The 25,410-nt window shown below is 43.0% G+C and overlaps 1 protein-coding gene across 8 annotated transcripts in view; it reads right to left on the bottom strand.

The window, feature by feature from the left end:
• The window catches only part of AUTS2 (activator of transcription and developmental regulator AUTS2), a 712,052-nt gene that overhangs the window by 5,682 nt on the left and 680,960 nt on the right, over window positions 1-25,410 (bottom strand). For 3 of the 8 annotated variants that reach the window (XM_082068573.1, XM_082068576.1, XM_082068580.1), the window contains 12 exons: window positions 20,240-20,705; window positions 18,949-19,202; window positions 17,501-17,742; window positions 17,017-17,061; window positions 13,009-13,104; window positions 11,215-11,286; window positions 9,501-9,530; window positions 7,369-7,440; window positions 3,385-3,526; window positions 2,783-2,860; window positions 1,580-1,663; window positions 452-674 (listed from right to left, as the gene is read on the bottom strand). In XM_082068573.1, coding sequence (XP_081924699.1) covers window positions 452-674; window positions 1,580-1,663; window positions 2,783-2,860; window positions 3,385-3,526; window positions 7,369-7,440; window positions 9,501-9,530; window positions 11,215-11,286; window positions 13,009-13,104; window positions 17,017-17,061; window positions 17,501-17,742; window positions 18,949-19,202; window positions 20,240-20,705 — 1,804 coding nt within the window. The remainder of the gene's footprint in view (window positions 1-451; window positions 675-1,579; window positions 1,664-2,782; window positions 2,861-3,384; window positions 3,527-7,368; window positions 7,441-9,500; window positions 9,531-11,214; window positions 11,287-13,008; window positions 13,105-17,016; window positions 17,062-17,500; window positions 17,743-18,948; window positions 19,203-20,239; window positions 20,706-25,410) is intronic. The other 5 variants (XM_082068575.1, XM_082068574.1, XM_082068577.1 and 2 more) reach the window with 5 other exon arrangements.

Below are 25,410 nucleotides of genomic sequence, written 5' to 3'. Positions count from 1 at the left end.
GAGGGAGGCAGAGTTATTTGTTTTGCAGACATGGTCTGGTTTATGAAGTTATTTAAGTATTCAAAGGTGCAGATATGTGTCTGATGGACTTTACAATCCTTTTTTTCATCCCATCAGGCACCTATCTACACATAAAGTCTTCAGAAGACCTATGAAAACCACGAGGTAACAGAGTGTGTGGGTCTGATTCTCTTCTCACTTGATACTGCCTGAACTCTGCTCCAGCAAAGCTCCTTCTGATGAAGTGTGGTGCAAGTGAGAAGAGAAACAGGTGCAGTAGGAAACACCCGAGATAGAAACAGCCTCGCGTCGCAGGCAGCAATGGCGTCAGCTCTCCAGGCGTCCCTCTGCTGAAGCTCTGGTTTAACAATGTGCCAGGCTGGGAAGGGTTAAAAGCGGAACAGAGCCCCAAGCTTTGAACTAGACAATTCTTGGAAGTGTTCTTTCGTACCTTTCTTTGTCATCTTTACTAACAGATGAGTCTCGTTTATCTACATCTCTATCTCTGTCATGAGCTGCAGCAGATGAACTGCGCTCCAGCTCTCCTGGCTTCAGCCAGGGCGGAGGGGTCGGGAACGAAGGAGGAGTTCGGTGCAGTCGGTTCCAGGGCTCGTGAGGGTTGCTAAAGCTCTGCATACTGGGGCCATCCTTGTGGCCGAACACTGAGTTGGGTGCTGAAATGGTGAAGTGGAAAACAAAAAGGTTTAAGAAAAAGGTATGCTCTAGTGAAGGTACTTACCAAAAAAACTTTTACAGCACTCAGAGTTAAAATGAATACATATTATTGGGAGCTGGAAAAGGAAAGGAAATTAACAGAGATTCATTAGAGGGTCTCATTCCTAAAAATGGGCAGGCATCTGACAGCTGTTTTAATTGGAAAGGGAAATGCTGTGGATAAAATTGACACGGGATGAAGTAGTAAGATAAAACTGACAATGATCCTTATTCCAAATATTTTGGAGACGTCAGGAAATGACCATTATAGGGACTATAAATAATTCAACTTCTTGCATTTGGTCCTGAACCAAAGTAAAATAATAGGTGACTGAAATCATGGCAGATTTGAAGTATGGCAAAAGAGGGTGGTTTTCTAAAGGATGATCTTTTGTGACTGGCCAAATCTAGAGAAATGTTGATGATCCTGGACAAATAAATGCAGGTTAGTGATCTCTTCCAGGCACGTGTCCTGGATCTCTGGTGGGAAAAGAAAAAAATGTTCCCATCCACAGCTAGGGATGCTGCACACATTACTGGTTTTGAACATGCAACAAAACCATGAGAAATTTCACAAACTCCTTAGACTCACAGGTCCTATATTCTCGGGGTTTTCTTTTTTTAACTGAACAATGTAATGGTGACATTTAGCACTATGTTGAACCCAAGCTATTAATGAATAGAAAATAATTTACTGATGACTAAAACTCAATTTTATTTAGGTGAAAAACAGCACTTTTCAAATTCCCATCTCTTAGTGGTATGTGGCCTATGCAACTGGTAAAAAAGACAGCAAATAGTCACCAGCACTTAATATCCTGAATTACACAGCAAACAAGAATTCATAAACAAAGAGGTTACTCACTGACTGTCGGGTTCCCGAGTCCCCCGAAGGCATTGCTACCCACCGCGGTGAGCCCGCTGAAGGAAGCCGGTCGATTGAAAGGTTCTGCAAAACCAAGAGAAACAGCTGAAGCTCCCTGGCTTGTCGGTCATGAAGATAAAACATCAGTGCGTTATCCAACTGCATTACATCTGCACGAAAGCTCAGTCTGTGCCCAGCAGTGCTCAGTCATCATCCTCCCACAACACAGCAGTGATTGCAAGGAGGTGGGACAGAAAAAAACCCACATCTCTTTTTTTCCAGTGACAGAATGCATGGGATCATCTTACTAGAAAAACTTCCTTTTGAAAGTAAAACAAGATGTTAAAATATACATGGTACTGGGGCCTGTACTTCTGCATTAGTAGCTACTTTATTTAAAACCTGCAAACATCTCTATTTTTATTTCCTTTTATTCCCTTCCAATTCAATTCCATGGTCTTTCTCAGGAAACGTCCCAGGCTAGCAAGACTATTATTAACTCTGGCAAATGTGCTCCAAACACCTTCAGGCTATGTCTCCTAGGCCACGGCCAGGATATAAATAAAATGTCCTATTATACATCATGCTGACCTCAACATTGTGTAATGCTCTTGATAGTTATGGTTGATATGATACGAAAAAATAGCATGGAGTAAAAAATACTGGAATAATTTCTTCCAGTAGCTAATGCATACAGAGTATAAGTAACTTGTATGAGGCAAATTTTCCTCTCAGGTTTACTTTGGAAAAGCCTAGTGATGTTTTGATGAAACACTTCATAAATACAAGCACAGAGAAAAGGAAGACCAAACCCAGCGTTTTCTGTAGACAGTTGAGTGCAGAATGATAAATGGGCATTGTGAATCTGCTGTATCCATTTGGTCACCCTCCCAAATCTTTCCCCATGCAAAATAAAATGCCAATTCAGAGTCTTGATCTCTGCTGCTCCCATAGGCAGCACACTGCCTTAGTGCAACGTCAGTGAGTTAGAAGGGAAATAACATTTGGTAACTTGAATGGTTCTCTTTTTATGTGTATTTAGAACTTCTACTTGGGTAATGGCTAAAATGTGCAATTTGTAAAGGTTAAGTAAGTAGGATGCTCAAAGACTCTCCATGTGGGCAACCTTTAGTAGTCTGAATGGTCACCATGTGTTACACTTCTGAGTTGTATTCACCGCGAGTGATTGCAGAAAGCACGTACCTAAGTGAGCAGCGGGGTTGAGGAAGTTGCTGTGGTGAGGTGGTGGGCCGAAAGGGGTGCCGGCTGGATGACCCCCACCTGCCAAAACAAAGCAAAAGGGCTGAATTCCCACCAAAAGCTCCGAAAGGGACTCGTTGGGCTCTGGGCTTGACTATCATTACTTAAATGGCAGCTCACGTGAGCAGAGATTGCTGTACACTGGGCAGGGGCTCTCGGGTCAGGATCCTGCACAAACAGCAGCTGCTCGTGTGAACAGAGGTTCCCACTTAGAGTATAAGTAGCCGGGGGGTGGGGGCAGAATGTTTCAGTACGGAGAAGGAAAAATCATGTAAAATACAGCATACTTCCAACCTGTCATCTCCATTTTGTGAAGAAATGTTCCTCTGTTTACTACCTGTATGGCACTTCAGCAGTTTGGGCTTTTGTAAAAGCATAGAGAATAATTTAAAAATATTTAGCAAGTAGACTAATAGCCCCTGGCATGTCTTGCAGAGAGTTCATAAGCCAAAGCATATAAGAAATTTCCTTTTAACAGGGCAAGGATTAGCATTTTAGAATAATAAACATGTCACATGTAGGAGATTTCACTTCTCAGTACTCACTGGCTGTGGAGAAGAGAGTCGAGGGCCGGGCCAGGTCATGGGGGTGGTGGATGGCTCCAAAAAGGCTGGGGCCTGGTGGCCTGCTCAGAAATTCAGGTTTCAGGCCAAAGTCCAGCTTGTGCGGATCAGACTGCATCTGTTTCTGAAACGTAAAAACAGGATTTGAAAGAGACTGTTCCAAAAGACAGCAGTGAAAGACACTTTCAGAATGAGGTGGGCATACAAGTGTATTAATACTAACTGAAGTTTTAACAAGAACATTAGGTTTTGGGACCCTGACTATAGATGCACAGCTGTGTTCCTGGAGGGAACAGAGAGAGAAAACCTTGGGCTCCCAACGCATTTACCACAAATTTAAACTGTGTTTTCACACACACACACACATCCATCCCTCTGGAGCAAAGCATTTCAGCACAGTCCTGACTTACAGAACAAACATGAAAATCTTTGAAGAGGCCTTGGACACTTGCTTAGCTGTATGATTCAGTCTATCTTAAAATAATACAAGCAAAGCCAAAGAGAAATGGTAGTTTGGAGCTGAGCCCAAGTGAGCAGGCATGTTAAAAGCCAGGTGAAAGCATCAGCTGTACCAGCAGAGCTGCCAGCTGACCCTCTTCCCACTGCAGGAATCTCCTGCCAGACAGTTACGGCACAGACGAGTCAACAGACACCAGAACCATCAATTCTACATGTGAAGCTGCACTCTCAAAACACTTGGTGCAGTGGATCTTTCAGTGCCTCTCAGACTGCAGCTGAACAAGCTGGGGACTAAAATGAACCAAATTACAGATGAAGTATATTTGAGGCTCAAGAACTGAAGTCCCATTTTGACTGCTTGCACTCCAAATTCAAAGCACTGTATGTCGCTGTCTTTATTTATATGCTATTAGAATCAGCAGACGAGCTTTTTTCAGGCAAATTTGCTGAGATGGCTGTATTATGAATGGTAAAGGGATGAAGGATGGGCTCTTTGTGCCATGTACTCATTTCAGTGGTCTCTACTTCAACAGTTTTATAGAAAGAAGAGGAAAACCAAATTCCCCATTACCTGTGCTGCCAGAACTCCCTAAACACAGATTGCTGATTAATTGTGCAGGTCAGCTGAAAGGATTTACAAATGGGTAACACTGAACCGGTAGATCTTAACAGTAATTCCAGAGCATGTTACGCTTTATAAATCAGTAGCTAATACTGTGCCAGCTCAGAGTACAGACTATTACAGTGACATAAATATGCATATTAAAAAGTTATGACCAAGTTAATGTGCATGTCTAGTAGCTGTTTTTCAAGTGCTAGTAACATGTCAATGTTGCTATGAGAACAAAAATGGGGGAAAAAAGGCTTTATCTATGTTTTGAGATAAGGGCCTGCAAGAATATTGAAATAGAAAAGATGGCCAAGTTAAGGTCATGTCTTTTAAGGAAGTAACACTTTAGTGCTTCAGTAATAGAAAAACTCAAATGCCTCAGATGAAGCCTGCATGCCGCATTTTTATGCTGTGAACTCTTTTTATTCTTCTTTTTAACAACCAAGTTCTAAACTTCTGACAGGCACTACTCAGAGCAGCAAAAAACTGGCTGAAACTTTAATTGCAGCCACGTGAATGGAACACTGTTCTAAATAATGAAAAAATCCCCTGTCTGAAGACCAATGGGAATACCATGGATGTGTTAAGTTTTTTTTTATGTACTGGTTTACCTTAAAATAGTATCAAAGAAAACTGATCAGATGTATTTTATCCCCCAGTGCGGCTCAGGAGAGCAGCCCTCTTGCTGATAATCCTTACGAGTGCATCTGAAGTCCCGCAAATGTGTAACACACAGGGTCCACTAAAATCAATGTAAATGCCTACACTAATTTCATGGCATGTTAGATTGGGTCACAAGGCCTTTCCTAAAAGAGAAGAGGCCAATTACGGAGCATAAATTCTCTCTTGAATGCAGGCCAGTAATGCACTGGTCAGTCTAAGGACGAGTGTAATTTGCTTTGTGCCCAGAGCTGGGACGTAACCCTGGCTGCGCCTGAGGAACTCCTGGGTGTGCAGTGGGGTTACACGGGTCTGAACTGTGTCTCGGTGCAGAGCTACAGGCAGGCAAACAGCATCCATAGCAATTTCTCCCAAGGTCAGGAAGGTTGTGTTTTTAAGTTTCCTTTGCCTGCTTCTTCAGAGTCTGCTGTTGCCCTCTGCTAGCAATTACTGGCGGGCCAGGTCGTTATCACTTCTCCATACTTTGCGAGCAGCCTGGTGGCTCTGCATGCAAACTCGAAATCTTCTCAGTAAGTCTATTTTATTCCCTGCTCTACGGTCAGGCAGCATCTTCAGCTTGTGCAGGAAAAAAGGCACCTTCCCAACCTTGGGTTAGAAGGAGAAATTGTTCCGTATGAGCCTTCAGCCTGAGATTTCACACTTTGTGGTCGCATGTGGAGGGGAGGACTCTGGTCCCGTGTGGGAGTCTGACAAGGACATAAACCAACTCGCCTTACTGACTGCAGACCACACATCATTTTTTGACTGAACTGAGACAGTGAAATACAGTGAAATTGTTCTTGAAATTATCATCATGCACAGCCTCAAAAAGTCAAGTAACATCCTTTCCTGTACCCCGGGCTTTATTTCTGTCTTTTAACATGCAAGATAGGAAAGTATGAGGTAAAAGAAATGGCTGCATGAAAATGGCATTTACTATGAGTTATAAATACACCAGTATGACCTCTCTCTGAATATCAAATCAAGAAAGATTTGAAGGACACAGATAGCATGGGAATAATAATTTCATTTCAAGAAAATACCTTTTCAATAAAATAAAAAAAAAGGACATATAACTCTCTAGGTCTATAATCTTGTCTTTTTTGATAATGGGAAGATGAATGAAGATCACTAGCAAGGGAAACATAAGGAGGCAGAGAAGAGAGATATGTCTGCTGCAGCAAATTAACCTGTCAACCTTGTTTAAAAGGGTTATTTTTAAACTCTATTAGCTGCAGGTTTTAGTATCTGTTCAACATCTTCATATTCTTACAGCACTACCTTATGCAATTCCATTGCATACACAGACTGCCAAGTGCTATGGACTCCTTGTTAGTTTTACTTTCTAACACAAGCTATTGACTCCCAAAATACAAGTATGAACAGCAAAGAACACCAACCTTTCCCAACTTACTGAAAAACTTCAAGAGGAACACAAAATTTTTCAGTGGAAATATTATAAAGGGAAAGGAAACTTCTTCATAGACTCCACGTGCAATGAAAATACGGTTAAATTAAGAATAGAAATACTCTAACTAGTAAATGAAGAAATTACTTTTTCTTCTCTGACATCAGTTCCAGGAGAGCCTAAACTTGCCATGGCCCTTACCCTTGAAGTCTCAAAGCATGTATAACAAAGACAATTATCTTCGGTGCAATGAGACAGCGTCTGGACAACATGACTTCATGGGAGAGGCTGTGTCTGCCTGAGCAGCCCCGGCACTACAGGTACCAGCCGCCAGCTGTGAAAAAACACTGATGGGAGCCTGTGCAGACAGACTGGATAAAGCATCACAAGGATAGGAGAAATCTTGCTGTGCTCTCTTCTGTCTGTGAACACTAGTAAGAGGAACGGGCTACACGTGCCTAGCTTCTCCAGACTTAAAAAGAATTAATCTCGATACATTTGTGTCCTCAACTACAAATATAAGCAATGCTGTAGCTCGCAGGCACTCACTGAGCTCTTCCTAGCTACAAACTGGTTGTTATCACCTAAGATCTGGTGTCCTTGTTCCGTGGTATCCCAGACATTCCTTTGAGACTCTGCCTTTAGGTTTTTAATTCCAATATGCCATCACTATGAAATGGAAGGTTATGCTATAACGCTACATATGGTTACATTAACAAGGCACTAGCCACAGCATAAAACCCCTACCAGCAAGAGTCAAACTCTTAATTTCACAGCTTTGTGCTGCACAGTTCATCTGAAATGCAGGTGTGCCCTTGACTTGACTGACCTTGACTTTCTGTTGGTGATGGTATATCTGCCAGGCAATGTGAACATGCATTGCGCACCACTTTCCAGGTTTCTGGAAAAAAAAAAACAGAGAAACATGAATCACTAACTTTCAAGCACCTGTGATGCTTTATTCTAGTTAAGCAACTCTTGCCAGCTCTGCTTTGGTCTAGGGGATTCCTCACCACACCAGGACAACTGAAAGCAAAGGGTCTCCAGTGCCTCCCCCCCCAAATCCTCTTGGGAAAACAGAAATGTAAGAATTTGTCTCTTGCTAAGAAGTTTATCTGGATATCCAGGAATGTTCCTTGTTGCTCTCCTCTCCAAATAAACCCATGCTTGGGTTTCAGGCACTCCTGCAATCTTCTGATGCCACTGGCTGAGAATGCAGTTTGTGTTCCTGAAATCAGTGAAACTGTCTCCCAGTCAGCAGCTGCTCTGCGTAGCCAGATTGCTTCACCACCATACATCGGGGTCATTTCCAGAAGCACAGCTATTCTGAGACTAGCCTTTCCATCACAAGATGAAAATGAAAACAATTTCAAAGATCACTCTGGTTTTCAAAATGAATCTGACTCCCTCACATCATTGCTGGTCTGTACCTCCAAAACTTTAGCCCATAAATATAATGAAAAGATTGGAGGTCAGCCAATTGACTCCATTTGGGAAGGCTCTCTGCATCTTTCCTGTCACCGTGCTTTTAAGTTATGGGGTAGAGAGAGGGAGGAAAGAACCAGAGTGCGCTCTTTGTTTTTTTTTGTTGATTTTGTACTCCATTTCCAGGACATCTGGAAATCTTGTCTGAAAAAGACTCACTCAGGATATACTTTCTCTAGCTTTGTTACTTAGGGGTCTATAGTTAACAACACAACTAATGATTCCTGAAGATTTAAAAATAATCACAGGAATTCAAGAAGCTCCTCAAGCTCCTGGTAACTTAGATGTTTCACAAAATATGGCATAGGGTCTGCCTCCTATTTCTAGGTGTTATGTCAAACAGCCATCTCAAGGCATTTCAGGGATAAGAGGGTCATTAGGGTCAGTCAACATGGCTTCACCAAGGGGAAGTCGTGCTTAACCAACCTCATTGACTTTCATGAGGACATAACAAGATGGATGGATGATGGCAGAGCGGTGGACGTGATCTACCTTGACTTGAGTGAGGCATTTGACACAGTCTCCCACAGCATCCTCACAGCTAAACTGAGGGAGTGCGGTCTGGATGAGCGGGTAGTGAGGTGACTGTGAACTGGCTGAAGGGAAGAAGCCAGAGAGTCGTGGTCAGTGGGGCAGAGTCCAGTTGAGGCCTGGATCTAGTGCAGTGCCTCAGGGGGCAGTACTGGGGCCTGTACTATTCGATATATTCATCAATGATTTCGACATGGAATAGAGTGCACTATCATCTGGGTGTTCCTGCTCCGGCGGGGGGATTGGACTGGATGAGCTTTCGAGGTCCCTTCCAATCCCTGACATTCTGTGATTCTGTGAAACCACAAAAATAAAACCCATGCCACGTTCTCCTCTAAACTCAAGCCTTCTGCTTATTAACAGAAACCTGCTGTGCTAATGATTTAATGAGTTCACTTGGTTGGTACAATCAAAATACAGACCTTCCTGAACACAGTGAAAAATTATCCAAAAGGTCTGTTTGGAACATTGAAAGACTAGATCCTTCTTTCTAAAGTATTTTGTGTCTGAAGCGGATTGTCTGTCCATACTTCACAGTAAGATACTTGGGCAGGAAGCACCTACTGAATAACACTGAGAACACATAGTAAATAATAAAAAGCAAAATGGTTCTGTCTGCAGTGAAATGGCAACGGATCACTGCCAGGGCAGGATTTGGCTCAGAAAACCTGGTAAGCCAGCGCGAGAGAAGGATTATCAATATTTAAGCTCCAGCATTCATAGTAGAGGATTGCACGAGAAGAGCAGGAAACTTGCAACTTTGAAACTGTGTATTTTCCTCCAGTGACCACCAGATGTATAAAATGAGGGACTGACCATGCTGCTCAGCAAACACGGTGTAAAATACCCAGGGTAAAACACAGCATTGCTTTATAATTAGTCTGTGGCTTTAACCCGGTGGGGACCGAGACGAGCTTGACAAACGATCACAAGAAGATTTCTTACCCTCAACATGGGCCTGAACGGATCTGTCAACTGTGAAGAAGAAATGACAGCTTGGTTACATGCCTGTCACTCAAACAATTGCTCTAATTAACAAATTTGTATTGCTTCATTAGGAGATGAAATTAAAATGTGTGATTTTACTTTCAAATGAAGCCCTTTTGGATAATAATTAGTCCTTAGCCTCCGTATTCGAGCCGGTCTCCCTCCCCCATGGCTGTTGTACCTAAGTGTTGACAAGCAACTAAACAAGCCTCACACAGAGCGCTCTGTCCTCTGGCATCATCATTAATTTGTTGATTGAATGCTAGAAAAATGGCTGGTTGACTACTCTGAAGAAAAACACACATCTGTCCTTTGGGCAAACTTCTGTTCTCATCTTTCAAAGCCACTCAGCTCTCAAGAAGGCTGGGAGTGGACAGGGCCATGGTTTCACAGGCTTCATCCCACAAATCGGGTTGGAACGGGCTGGAATGGTGTTTCAGACGCGCTCCTGCAAACCAGTGACTGTGTCCATTCAACGGCCACGGTGAAAGGTCCATTTCAGACTGCCTGCTTGCCTGGTGTGTTCTCTGCCACAAAATGGCTTTGCCTTAAATGTTTTTCACATTGCAACAGATGTTGTTAAATGGTAGTTGTATAAAACCCCCAATTTTCTCAGTATTATTTTCCTGTGTGGCTTGTTTTTCGAGGTAGGTTGTTTTCTTATTCTCCTTTTCTGCTCACACTTCATCAATTAATGCTGGAAAATAAATTCAATTTATTGGGTATTCCTCATTTGTTCTGGATTTTCTCTTCTGAAATGCAATACTAAAGGAGATTTATAGTTGTAAGAGGTACTTTGCAGACTCGGTGATGGCACAATAAATCACCCTGAAATAATCGAAACTACACTAGAAGTTGAAAGGGAGCATAAAGCCAAATGACCTAATGATGGGAGGCTCTAGTTATCTTTTCAATTAGATGGAATAAACAGAAACAAAAAAACGTGGATCCTTTCAGCATAAAGCTCAATACAGCTCCAATTCAGAGCAAACCAAAGTACTGGAACGTGGCATAACCCAAAGAAAAGAGCTCTGCTGTATGGACAAGTTGAGCCATCGCACAACACGGATTTTCAAGCGGAGCTCCCCATTGCTTTTGTCAGAGTTCTGCTAAAAATATGACTGCATGATGTTCCTCACTGCAAACAACCTCTATTAACTCAAACACGCAAACAACCCATGGGCATTCAGAAAGAACAGAAAAAGGCTAAAAGACAAAGTGCTGAGACAATAAATGCTATCCACATACGCTAGAACTCAAAAATCCAGAGGCGCCAAGCGATCAATAAAGTGCATCTGTATTTCACCGGTGCAATCAATGATACAGTAACCAAGGGAATTACTGTCATTACCCACATTAAAAACAATTACAGAGTATAAACATAAATCTCGAGGAGGTTTGTACATTTCTGTGTTGAATTGGACTTTTATGCCTTTACCCCTGGGCTCGCGGGGCTGCCTGCTGACAGCACGGAAAGAGCTCACCCATCGCACACCATCTCTTTGCTTTTGCTAATGATGAACAGAAGGATCAGGCTTAACTTGCTCTCATACAACTTCTGTAGTTTAGTTCAGACTAAGCTTCAATGTCAGGATATTAATTTGGACACATCAAAGATAGTAGCTCTAGCGTTAAAGGTTTGTAGGAGGAAAAGATAACATTTTCTACGGACCCGTGGATCTTTCTGTAGAAGGGTGTGTGGGACAGTTCCAGGTCTGGCTGCAACATCAATAGGATTGGAAGTCTAGAAATAGCAGAAGGAAAGAGAGAATTAATGAGTAACACAATGCATAAGTGAAAAATAAGACTTTTTGTTTCATTAACATTGCCTAAGCAATTAAGATAGACATTTAAAGAGAAAAGTATAACCGTTATCCGCTTAGCAATACATGTATTATCATCTCAGATTTCAAACTTTCATTGTCCACCAACTTCCCATTACTTAGAGTAACACAAAAGATGTGAGGGAACAGTGTCTGTGTGCACTGGAAAATCTTCCCACTATTGAAAACCTGATCAGCAACAGATTTATGATACAGCGTCTAAAGCAGAATTTGAAGGACTGAGCTTGTGCTCTGCTGCTCATTAACAATGCACTGGAACTGGCTCAAACCGCAGACCTGAAAGCATCAGGAATCTCTTTAGTCACTGTACAAGGATCAGAATGCCATCCACAATGAACTTTTATCATATGGATATGTGGAAAAGGCAACACCCAGCTGAAAAAATTAAAGCTTTTATCATAATCCGAATGTAAATATTCAGCTAATATAGCAACATGTATCTTTGTGGGAAGGAGGAAAAAGAAAACCCCTCAAAAAACCCAAACAAACCAACATTTAGACAGAGCATCTTCCTATGTTAAAATGAAGAAAAATAGAAATCAGCTACAGTATAACTAACAATTAAGTAACAGAGTTGTTAACAGTCTGATTACCATACATATGAAGAATTCCACTAATGAACTGCAATTTACATATTCAGTCATTACAGTGGATGGGCCAATCTAAGAAAGAAGGTGTCTTCTCTGCAGAAATTTCAAGTCCTGATTTCAGTCTTCAGTTGCAAAGACTACAGACTAGAGAACATGATTTCTTCCCACTTATAAATCAAGAGTGACTTCATGAAAACAAAAGAAAAACTCCAAACTCATCACATTTATCTATCCCAGTCGTCCCAAATGAGAGGAGAACTAAATCAGTGTAGTTCATTGTGGTGGAGCTGTGAGATAATTATGGAAATGAGTAAACAATAATGATCATGATTTCTTAAAACCTGATTATTACATGACCTTACATTAATGCATACTATCTGAGAACTAATTATATTGCTTCTAAAGTTAACTATGTCATTTTATATATATTTTTTTTCAATGTACATAGATATATCTGAACATGCCTCTGTGGAATTAGGCTGTAACTCAGATCTCAATTGCTCCAGAATCTGAGCTACATTGTAAACCTAAACTTACCCTGGCTCACACCACCAGTATCACAGAATCCCAGAATGTCAGGGGTTGGAAGGGACCTGGAAAGCTCATCCAGTGCAATCCCCCCATGGAGCACGAACACCCAGATGAGGTTACACAGGAAGGTGTCCAGGCGGGTTGGAATGTCTGCACAGAAGGAGACTCCACAACCTCCCTGGGCAGCCTGGGCCAGTGTTCTGTCACCCTTACCGAGAAGAAGTTTCTTCTCAAATTTAAGTGGAACCTTTTGTGTTCCAGTTTGAATCCATTACCCCTTGTCCTATCACTGGTTGTCACCGAGAAGAGCCTGGCTCCATCCTCCCGACACTCACCCTTTAGATATCTGTAAACATTAATGAGGTCACCCCTCAGTCTCCTCCAGCTCCAGAGCCTCAGCTCCTTCATCCTTTCCTCACACGGGAGATGCTCCACTCCCTTCAGCATCTTTGTTGCCCAGTATATTTGAATAGTGACAAATACAAATAATTTCTTTCTTACCTTGGGTTGAAACGCTCCTTGTAGCGAGCCAAAGGGGCCGGTTGGAGGGATCATGGGAGGAATACCTGATACAGCTGGAGGATAGGAGTGAAACAGCTGGAACAGACAGACAGAAGGACATAAATACAAGTTCAAACTCCAAATGAAGGTAGGAAGTTGAAGAAGGCAGCGAAAGCATTCCTACACAACAGCAGGGAAATGGGACATGGAGAAAACTGAGCAGCGTTGAAGAAGTGATCTTGTTGCAACAATGTTAGTTAAAGCAGTCGATGGAATGTTCTCAAATGTCATGATGTTTAGAGCTTAAAAGCAGTTCCAAAATCATAAAGCCATCAAACTGTCCCCTGGATTAAGCCATAGTGTTAGACATTTTTTTTTGTTTTCAATTATTATTTTTTAAATTGAATAGAGGTTTTAAATGGTTGCAGTTTGCAAACTGTTTCAAGAGAAAACGCAGAATCCTGAGCCAAATAAGACTCAGAAATCTACCTTTAAGTGGAAAAAAACCCTTATGAGTTCTAGGATACTGTATCATTAAAACTCCATTAGTACGTTAGGATTTTAATAGTATCTCTAGGAAATGAGGAAAATACGCACAATTCTTAGTTCATTAGCCTGTCTGAGAGGATATCCTGCCACATCTAATATTAGCAGAAAGACTATCAAATTCATTACAAATTACTATTTAAACAAAATGTTGAGGCAGAACCCCCCAAAAATTACGGTGTTGTTTTTATAAAGACAGACTAGTAAGGATAAAAATCGCCAATCTCCACTGACCTCACTAATCCCAATGTCTCTGTTCTAAGAGAATTTAGGGGAAAAAAAAAAAAAAAAAGAAAATGCTGTTCTGTACTAATACAGACAAATACATGGGAAACGAGCAAGTAAAGTCAATCATAACGTCCAGTTCTCATCTTGTCTCTGTGGCCTGGCCGTGGGGGTTAATTCCAAGGAAAATGCTGAGATTACACACAAAATCGCTTTCTGGTAGGAGTCAGGGCTTCAAAGCATCACACTACAAATATGTTCTCATTGCGAAACCTCAGGATCTAAGGGGGTGGCTGCTCACTCCCTTGGTATTGCCACCCCAAAACCTAACGGGGTTACCTGCGGATACAAATTCACCTCGCAGCACAGAACCCCATCTACTGTAGGCTACTTTTAAGATCAAAATTAATGAGTTAATGGCCAATTGAACAGAAGCAGGACCGGGCAAAGTAAAAGACTGGATGTGTGGCAAACACTGAGAAAATCACATCCCAGAGTAAATCAGTACCGCAGAGTTTTGATGGATTTGCTTATGCCAGGCATATATATGTGCTTCTCTTAATCATTTTTCCTTCCACTAATTTACCGTGCAAGGTCATATATTCACATTATATCTGCTAAAAGCTGAGAAAATATTTAAGTATTTTAGAGGTATCAAAAGATTTTCTAGGTTTAAAAGCATGGTATCAAGTCTCCTTTCACAACATGTATCTATTGCTGGTTTTAGTTCTATTTAATTTGGACCTGCTCCATTCAATGGTGCAGAAAGCATTTTTAGATTAGTTGATACTGAACTGCGGGCATTTGAGAAATCATTAAAAGACACATGTCCTCATGTACAATAACTTTTAATGAGTAGAATGTGCTTTAAATCCTCCAGTGTCTTCTGCATTTAATTCTGTGTGTAATGGGCTCATTCCAAATGGTGGAAAGAGACGTAATACTTAATATTCTATTGGCTGTAACTAATAATAGGGAATGCTTTCCTTTGAGTTTTATAACAACTGGTAAGTTAATTAAATGTGACCTTTCCTCAAGGTCAGAATTATTAATGAAATATAAACATTGTATCTCCAGGATCTCTTTGTATCAGTTAAAATTCCTCCAGCTTTCAAAATAACATCTTTCACAGACACTGTTTCCTTTCCATCCCTCTCTTTTCAGCTGCATTTTCCCCTCTGAGCTTTCTCCAGGGACCAAGTGCATTCTAACACTAAACCAGACCCAGCACTAAGTGTAGCTAAAAGCACCACCTCACTGTGCCACAGTAAGGCCCTCTCAAAACCAGAAATGACTGTAAAATCGAAGATGCCAAGTAAGAAAAGTGTTCACAAGCTCTGTGAGAGCTTCTTTGTTAGCTGTGTTCCCTGAAGCAGATTGATTTTAACTCTCAAACAGACCTTTTCTCCTGCAAAGTTCACTTATAAGCTTTAAAAACACTGCCAGCTTTTTAAAGGTAGCATGGATCTGTAGTGGAAACTCCTGTCACTAGGAAAAGGTCTATGGAAGCGCCACAGTTTCACAGTATTTCTACAATAGGAAAAGCCCCATCGGGTGTGCACCTGTGACAGCAAAAATATGTGTTTTGGTAGCGTGGCTGCTCAGGAAACTGATGCCAGCAGCTCCTCTGTCACCTATACAATCTATAGTCGTATAGAAGAGATCACTGAAATACCCTGGTTAGTATGGCCTTGCTGTAGTTTAAGAAAGACGGTTAATCCAATGTAGCTGCTGATCTGGTATTAGCTTGGTAAATACCCAACAGACACATCAGTGGTTACTTTGCAAGCACTTCCCAAGGACAAACCTCTCCTGGAGGAAGGGCAGGGGCCGTGGGAGGAGCAGAGCAAACACTATGGGACACCTCGCCTCACTTTAAAGGGGGTTATACCGTGACCTTTGCAGTTCAGGTAACTGCCAGACTTGTAAAGAGTCACTAAATTCAAAATTAAATTGTCACTAAATTCAAGAAGTGTAGACAGGCGAGACTTTTGCACATTTCCTTTATCAAGTGTTGACTTCTGCGCTTTATTTACCTAAAGTCCATGTACCTGTTTCCAGTTCTATGTTCCTGCCTGAATCAACACGCCACAATGGATGATAATATATCTTTTGAATCCATGTAGATAAGAGTGCAATTTTGCAAACAATGATGTGAATGAACAGCATTACCCTTTTGAGGAAAAGTGATTATTGTAGGCTCAAATGTTTGCCTAATACTCCTAGAGCCCTGATCCTGCAAACACACCCATACAGTTCGAGTCACTGAAATGAGGTGTCAGAAATGAACGGGCCTATTGACATGTACTGCAGGCATGAGCCGTTGGCAGGAACTGTGTTTAATCGGTACAGCAGAAAGCACCACATTATCATCTTAACCAGTTTTTTTTGCCCAGTTCCACTTCTAAGCAAAACCAACACATAAAGCCAAGTGCTTTGCAAATTTCTGAGTGCTGATGCAGTACTCCTTCTCTCATCAAAATCTCGCTATTGGATTTAGAAATCTTGTCATCTTCAACCAGATACACGCCTCTGCCAATATGATGAAGGAAATGCATTTTAGCAGCGAATGAATCAGTACATTCAAACCTTTAAGAGCAGAAGCTTTACAATTAATTGGAATAGTAAAAATTAGTTAATCTCAACAAATAACATTTTTGGTAGCTCTTAAACACATCTAGTGCATAGCTGGATTCATGTTGCTGTCATTGAACAGAGCTTTCAAAACATAACAAGCCCAGTGGATCAGATGTGCCTTTGAAATCTGAAGAATAAGACAAGTTTTCAGATTTTATAAACCAAAATGTGATATATTAGGAAAACTATTAGATTACCTATCCCTGAAGGATTTGTATGATAGTTTGTCATTTCAAGTTTCTTAGGAAAAACATCAGTATAAGGGTTTGTGGCACAACTGAAACACAGAGATGAAATTACTGCTCTCTCCTGTTTCATCCAACAGTCAGCTCTTCTGTCTCATCTTTTTCACATCAAACCTGTCTTCAAATGCCGTATGAGCAAGAGATCTTTTGATTGGAAAAGCTGATACTGCATCTTTGTCAGAAACAAGCACCACGAATGCAAGCCTTCGAAAGCCAAAGCAACCAAGAACGATAATGGTAAATCCTGGAGTGATGACTGGGGCGAGGTTTGACATTGTGCCATTGAGTGAGTGGTGATCCCAACCCACCACAGAAAAGCAGTCAAGTCAGTTTTAAACAGAGCAATAAAACTCACACTGTGACGGTAGAAGGGGTCAACTTTTGTAGGGTATTTGTCAAACTGCAAAGGGATCAAAGCACAAACTAGTTACTTTGTATTTCCTTGCCTTACTTCTGCTGGTAAAATAGAAGACTACTTCTCTATTATTTGCCAACCAACAGAGAGGAAAAAATATGCAGAAAATTAGCTTCCAATTGGGGATTTTTCTTTCTTCAAAGCAAAACAAGGTCTTTAGGAGACAGGAGAAAGAAGGAGGCAGCAGAGTGCAGCACTCCAAGCACGGGGAAGTCCCACGCACGGGGCTCTGTCACCCGACAGCCTCGGCCCTCGTCCCCTCACTGCCACCGGCACCTACTGCACGGGTGACAATGGCGAGGAAGGGACAGTCCTTCCTCTCCTACCCAACCACACCTGGGCAGCAGAGTACACCTTCCCCGCAACCAGGCAAATTCTTAAATGGTTGTAATAAAGAATAGAGTTGTGCTCTACTTATCCTCACATTTCTGCCTGGGGTACGCACCATGGGCGGTGCTGGCGTCGGCATGATGGCAGTGGGTGGGATGGCGTGCGGGAAAGGCGTGAAGGTGTGCTGGTGTGTGTGTTGGTGTGTGTGCTGGTGCTGGTGCTGGTGTTGGTGGAACTCGGTCCTCAGGTACGGCGGCGGGCCCAGCGAGGCCCCGCGATCCGCGCTCTGCGAGGCCAAAAATCGCGTGTTCAGTTCCTGACGGAGAAGATCTTGTTCTGAAAAACAAGCAAAACAACCCCCTGACCTCAGGGACCTTTCCAGATCTTGTGCCACTTACTTTTCCTGGCTGTGGTAGCAACACTGTATTTAGAACTTCTTGGTGGTAAATCGTGACACTGTACAGGGTAAGAAAGCTCCCTCAGATGTACTCCCAAAGCCTCCATCTCCCCTCTCTCACCAAGCCTGTCCTCACTGCAGCATTAACCTGAGGGTTCTGCCTAAACGTGTATGGACATGGACATAGTCCCAAATAGGTGAGAAGGTACGCGTAACCTGGAGTGAGTAAACATCGAGGGGCTGCTGCTAACAGGAGTAACATCCTGCTGCACAGCCCAAAACGGTGTTACTCGAATGCTGATAATCCTTCATCTTCCCCCAGTTCTCTCTCAGTGACCTGGGAGGAACAGACACATTGTATCTCCCCACAGTCGAAAGATAAAAGAGCACAATTTTATCCGCTGATAAAAATCTCTACACCTCACCCCCACACACACAGTCCTGAGCTGAGGAGCACTGCGTGCCCAGCCAGCAGAGACGTTCCCCCCAGCCAGAGAATCAACGCTGAGCACAGACCACAGCTGCAGCAAAGGTGTTTGCTAAGGGGGTCACAGAGTCTGTGGGCACATTATGAGCACTCGTGTGTTTCTACCACGAGGAGAAGCAGCAGACATGGAAAAAGCACAGCCTTCTGAATATAGCCATTCCCAGGGCAGAAGAAATGTCATTGGGTATGTCTAGGTGATTTTTGCTTTGCTATCACCCCAAATCATAGAACTATAGAATGGCCGGGGTTGGAAGGGACATTAAAGACTATCCTGCCATGGGCAGGGACATCTTCCACCAGACCAGGTTGCTCAGAGCCCCGTCCAGCCTGGCCATGAACACTGCCAGGGATGGGGCATCCACAGCTTCTCTGCGCAGCCTGTTCACCACCCTCATGGGGACAAATTTCTTCCTCATATCTAATCTAAATCTCCCCTCTTGCAGTTTAAAGGCAGTACCCCTTGTCCTACCACCACACGCCCTTGTAAAAAGTCACCCTCTAGCTTTCTTGTTTGGCTGCTTTAAGTTCTCCCTCACAATGGGTACAGCCTCTACCCAACCAACAGCCATCATCAAACCCAACAAAAAGACTAATTCTGACTGACTAAAGCTGGAGAACTGGCTCCCCACGCTGGGGCCACGATCCATCTGTCTCTTACCTGAGTAAGTGCTACCAGCCGGGTGTCCTGGAACCTGCAGCGTCCCTGACGTCAATGGCGGTGGAGGAGGCAAAGCCGTAGGAGGGGCAAACATATTGGGGTGATGTGGGTGCGCGGGGGGCTGGAGGGTGGGCGTGAAGGTGTGCAGGGGGCTGTGGCTGGGCAGGGACAGCGGGAACGGCGAGGCCGAGGGATGGTGAGAGATGTGGGGAGGAGGGGCCTGAGTCTTGGCAGGAGTGCTGCTTCTGCTGCTGCTGTTAACGAAAAGAAAAGCAATTAAGCGGTTGCATGGAAGAGAGAAAAGCTCCAAACGTGCACATACACAAACCACCAAGCTATGCATGGCTCATGTTAAACACATTGCTAATGTACATTATTCATTACAAATGTAAGTTACCATTCTGCTCTTCTAGCAACACCACTGTGATACTCCTTTCTCCAACCATCTGCTGCACCTTTTCTACTATCTTTTACTTCCTGTGGTCTCTCCACACCAAAAGTCAAGACAGATTTTCCCCTCTGTAAGAGGCTGATATTCTGTCCTCCAACAGCACAGGAATGACACACAAAGGAGTAATCAGCCCTGTGCATTCATTACTTAATTATCAGGTCCTTTCTACATGACTGCTTCTGATTCATGTTTTCAGGCAAATGAAGCTCAAAATCAGTGATCACTGCATTAATAAAAGTTTTGTTGTTTTTTTTTTTTTGCTATGACTTAGTAAGATGAAAGACTGCAGAAAATGGGAAACAAAGTTCAGAAGGCAACAACGGATATATGCTTATTGTACAGAAACGTAGAATCATTTTGGTTGGAAGAGACCCTCAGGATCACCAAGTCCAACCACAGCCTAACTAGCACTAACCCATGTCCCTAAGAACCTCGCCTAAATGCCTTTTAAACCCTCCAGGGATGGTGACTCCACCACTGCCCTGGGCAGCCTGTTCCAATGCCCGACAACCCTTTCTGGGAAGAATTTTTTCCCAATATCTGATCTAAACCTCCCCTGGTACAAGTTGAGGACATTAACTAAACCAAGCACTCAAGAATATCTAGCACTTATGAGAACACTAGATCAGAAATAAGGTGATCCTGGCTCATTTCAGGGAAAAACTTAAGGTTAAATGTACAAAGCTCCCTTTATTTCCCAGACATGGGACAGGATGTGCTGTCACTCCTCTCCTTTAGCTAATTCCTCTCCGCTTCCTCCAGGCACGGTGAAGCATCACCACGAGGCAGCAAGTCTGCAAAACACGGGCTTTTAGCACGCACGTGTTTCTGTCCACCTACCTTAGGCTGTTGAGGCTTAAACTGCTGCTGTTATAGGCAGAGAGTGGCTGCGAGAGGCTCTGAGACGCCGGATGGGGCTGCACCGGCGGCAGGCTGGGATGCGCCGGCTGCACCGGCGACTGCGGCCGCGGCGGGTGCTGCAGGGGCGGCTGCGGCGCGGGCCGGGCGGCCTCTTCGGGCGCTGGCGGCGCCTGCGCGGGTGGCGGGGGCGGCTGGGCCGGGGGCTCCGGCCGCGGGGCCAGCGCAGGGCTGGGCGCCTCGGGCTGCGGCTCCGGCTGGGGCTGGGCCAGAGGCTGCGTCACCTGAGGACAAGGGTCTTTAGGCACCACAGGCTCAAGTATTGGGTCTTTACTGCTGTCCTGGCTCTTCTCTTGGCTCCTTTCTAATCCTGATATTTTCGGGACAGCTGGGCCCCTAGCACCAGGGTCGTCATGTTCAGTTAATGCACTGACTCCTAACTCTTTATCTGCAACAACAGAAAAAAGAGAGAAAACAGTTGAGTACGCGACAAGATGGGCAAAACCAAACTCAATGCGGTGCCAGAGTCGTGCTCTGGGCAGTGACATTTTGTTTTCGTCAAGGACCAGGCCAACCTGAAACCAAATCAAACCCAACATCATTCCCAGCAGCATCCCTAACCCTCAAGTCTTTCTTCTGATACTTCCTATTTTATCACAGGGAGGAAGATTCTGGTTGTCTTCATTAATATACAAAAAAGCAAATACACAAACGTTCAGCTCAGAGCAGTGGTTCAAGTGCTCTAAAAAGTTTGAGTCAGATCTCCCCCAAAATCCCCACTTCTGCCCCAGGGGAAATAGCAGGAGTTGTGCTTTGCTTTGTTCTGTCTCTGTAGCACAATATACAACCTCCAGACTTGCCTCCTGGCTCTTGTCTCCCAGGGATTCATTTCTCAGCTTTCCCATGCAACCATGCAGCATTTCATTGATTTTTAGAAAAATTAGCTTTGCACAATAATCGCACGGCCCCAAGATTTGGGGCCATCGAACAGCGCTGATAAATTTGTAAGCATAGGTAAATAATCTGTAGGTGTATTTAGCAAAGTCAGACCCTAAATGATCAGGTAAAACCCTCTGAAATTATCTACTGAATCGTGTAAGCACAAATTGCCACAGCACGAGAGGAGCTCCGCAAGAAGCCAGGCTGCCCCGCCAGCTGCTGCTTTTCTAGGCGCATCCCTTCATCTCTAATTACTATTACATGTTTACTACAACATCTCCGTTACCTGGGCTGCCAAATGAACAGAACAAAGAGGTTAAGGGAAATAATCTATTTTTGCCTCAATTTTTCTTTCAGCGATGTTAATTTTTGATGTTACTTTTCAGAAGAACGGCCGAAGAAGTTGAGAAGGCAACATGATTAGTCTTGAATACGTTTTTCTTAAAGACATGAGAATTGGACAACAACCTTTGCATGTGAGTATGTGCATCTGCCTCTCACCTTCTTCTTCCAATAACTCTCCTCAAAATAAACCACTTGGTAGAGACCTTGTGTAGTGACACCATTTTCTATTACTGTTACTCCGTGATCACTTCCTTACTGAGCCACTGAGGGAACAAACGCAATGTGAGCTCTGGGCCTTATTACACAAAGTCTAAACCTTACAACACATATTAGTAGGAACCCAGGTTTTTCAGTTTAGTTGGTCATGGAATTACTTTAGTTGAATGTATGGGGTTAATGGAAAGTATGCAGGGTTCAAAATAATCTTAAGACAGGGAAACCTTACTCGTTCTTCAGCCAGTTTTAAGCCTGGCAGAAACGGGTCATCACTGGGGTTTCATGTCATGCAGAGATCCCAGCACAGTAAGTCAGGCTCGTGTTACTGAGAGTTTTACAGGCTCTGTACCATGGCGAGCAGCCTGGTAACCCGGAGTTCACATTTTATTAATAGTTTGCAGACTATTTCCCTAAAAGGGAAAAGCCCTTTTCGGGGTAAAAGGGAGGTAAAGAGAAGAAGAAACGTAAGCAGACTTATTTGATGAGGATGTACTTCAATCACTTCTGAGTACGTAATCTGAACTGGCACAGGGGCTCCTCCTCGAATTTGGATCAGCAAACTATGGGGACAACAGTGGGACTCCAGAGGAATAAAAATAATTCCTCTGTGTATACCTAAGGTCTATCTCATTGCAAGTAAATTGCAGGTTATAAAGAAAGGAAACTCCGTTTGCATTAAATCTCTGGATCCATCCTGTTTGGTCAAACATTATTAAAAGTTAGACTGTGATCACCACACCTGTTAAGGCAGGTCCTCAGGGAGGAAAGAAATGAGCAACAGTTTGTTCAGGAACAGGTGGATCTATATTCCTAGTCCTTACAGGTGTATGAGTTACAACATTTTGGGTTTTTTAACAGAAAGGCATAATAATTATGGCTTTCAGGGCTTTGCCTTCTCATTAGAAACTCCCTACAAGGCGAATCCCCAGTAGGTGGTCTGAGAATCCCGCAGAGGTGAAACGTCCCCGCTCTGGGGAACACCCTGCACTCCGTGCATTCATTACATCTTTTCACTGGGTATTTTTAGTGTCTCTTGCGTGTGCCATTGATTCAGCAGCTCTGTGCTGGGGAGGCTGCTCCTCCCCTGGAGAACAGGGCTATGGATCCTGCTGTCCTCTGGGGATTTTTGGCCGCTGCTTACATCTTCATTACGCAGCCCCTTAAGTACCATTCCTGTTAGTTCATCACTTAGAAGATGCTGTATTTAGTAAGATAATGTTATTCCAAATGTCAAACACTGAAGATGTATGCAGTGTTTCTCCCTCTCTCTCACACCATCGCCGCTACGCTAAACTCCAAAGTATCTGTGACCCCAGCGTGCCCAGCACAGGCAGCCCTGCACGGCTGATAATTATGATATATAAATCAGAAAGAATTCTTCATCCCACAGTATCTATTTAGGGAGTTGAAATCCCACAACAGTGATGAACGCTACCAATTAGTGTTTCATAAGGAGCGCTCAAGTCTTCATCAACAGCACTTCAAGGTCATACGTACAAGATTACTCTCTTCCTACCAGTACGTCTTTGCACATCACGTTATTTCGGAATGCAGACTGACTAGCCCGGCGTAAAAACTAAGAGGAAAACACCCCTTCGTGTCACTATGACACAGACAACCAAACTACACAACTTTCTGAGTTTATATATCATAGGAATTCAATTCCATTCAGCAGCTAAAGAAGCAAATGAGCCAACTTCATCTGATGGCATTATTATTGAATTTTAAAATAGCATTCATTTTCTTTTACTACTTTGAAAAGTTTAACTCTTCTCTTGACAATATTACCTCTGCCTAACTAAAATATTCTGCAAACTTCTTAATGCAAGAGAAAAAATTTTAGATCTTTCAAAAAATATAAAACCAATTTTCTTCGGTTTTAACGTGGACAAACGGGCAACTGGTACAAACTGTCACAACCGATACCAACGTTGTAACTTCTCTGAAGTCAGTGGAAAGCAGAAAACGTATATCCCGCTGACCACTGGCCCGGCGAGGAATATTCAACAAGCATTTTACAAGGTTTGAAATAATTAATCAGATTTCAGACCTGATTGTACATTCCATATTGAGCAGACAATGGTCAACGCAACGTTTGGATAATAAAGGCAGATGACAGAAACTATTACTGCGAAGCAGGGAGGAGGTTGCTGGGTATACCAGCCAGCATCCAGGCCCCAAAGCAATTCATCTGCTCTACTGGATACACAGAATTTGCTAAACACTATTTTTATTTTTAGCACACGGTCATCCTTCATCCTGATCTCCAAGGATGCTAACGGAGTATTTGATTATGCAAATCAAACCCATGCATTTGAAAGCACCGTTATGAGCGGCTCTGTCATCTGCTGACACCAGGTATTCCACGGTAAGCAGGTATTTAGTACAACTGAACAGCAGGACTGGTGACACACTTTGTACTTCATTATAAAACAGAGAAGAAAATCATTCAGGACAAAAGATTTTGCTACCTCCTGTTAAAAATGTTCATCTTCTGCGTTGAAATGGACTTAATTGTCAACAATAAAGTTGCAGATCAATGAAAAGCAGCACTTGGTGGAATTGCACAAGATGTTGACAATTCTCCAGTCATTGAGCTGCTTCTGGCCTTGATTGGAGAAGGCAGAGTCCTCCAATATTGCACATGAAACAATTTATTTCATCCAGCTGTTAAACAGAACACACGCCATAAATGTGATTCTGACATCCTGTACACTGGGAGTATAATACTGAAAGCACTTCATGTTTGATTTTTCTTTAAGTGCCTCTTAGTAAGAAAGGATGGGGATAGAGCTTTCTAGAGGAAAGTGAAGTATAGAACACTCAAACACCCCTCTCTCGGAAATCATCATATTTTACTTAAAAGGAATAGATGCATGCAATTGTAACATGCTGCCAGAGCCTGGAGAAACACCACGAAAACTCCATCCTGCTCCAGCACACACATGCAGAGCCAAAGGGGTATTTCCAATAGGGAAAAAAATCTCTTGGTTTCCTAACTTTTCCAGTTAGGAAACAATAAATGACGTCAGTAACGACGTAACCCTGAAGCATTGAGTAGCCAGAAGCAGCACCGCAGTGTTTGCTGAAGCCGGCAAACCCCACGTGGGAAGTGGCGCTGACAAAGTCCTTGGGGGATGTTTTTTGATAAAAACAGGTTTGAGCATGAAGAGCTTTAGCTTCCTGTACCAACGCTGTGTTTTACGTAAATAAATCCAGACCTCGTAATCACAATATTCATAAAGCACACCTAATTCCACAGAAAAATGGAAAGCACCTTATTAAATCTGGTCCATGTGTCCTACCACTGACTGCAGCCAGCACAAGATTTTTCCAAAACAGGTGTAAAAATCTCGCAGCCGGCGTATGTAAAACAACGTGTCCAACCCAGCAGATCTCATGCTGATCTCTGCTAAGACTGGCTTATTCCCAAAAGCCTGGGGTTTTCTTCCAAGATCTTCTAGAACTGTGATAACAACCGTGGGCTTGTTATGCACATAAATCTCAAGTCCCTTCTGAGTATTCTCAGGTTCAGCAGTAAATTTCTTAGTATGTCATCTGAAAATATTCCTTCCACAATGTTCTTATTTCTCACCTTTTAATTCCCCTTGGTTCTTCCAAGTCTGTGAGAAAAAGACTTCCCTACAAACCAT

The sequence above is a fragment of the Streptopelia decaocto genome (genome assembly GCF_964273445.1).
Source record: "Streptopelia decaocto genome assembly, chromosome: 18".
NCBI classification, from domain to species: domain Eukaryota; kingdom Metazoa; phylum Chordata; class Aves; order Columbiformes; family Columbidae; genus Streptopelia; species Streptopelia decaocto.
This window is presented reverse-complemented; position numbering and strand designations above follow the sequence as displayed.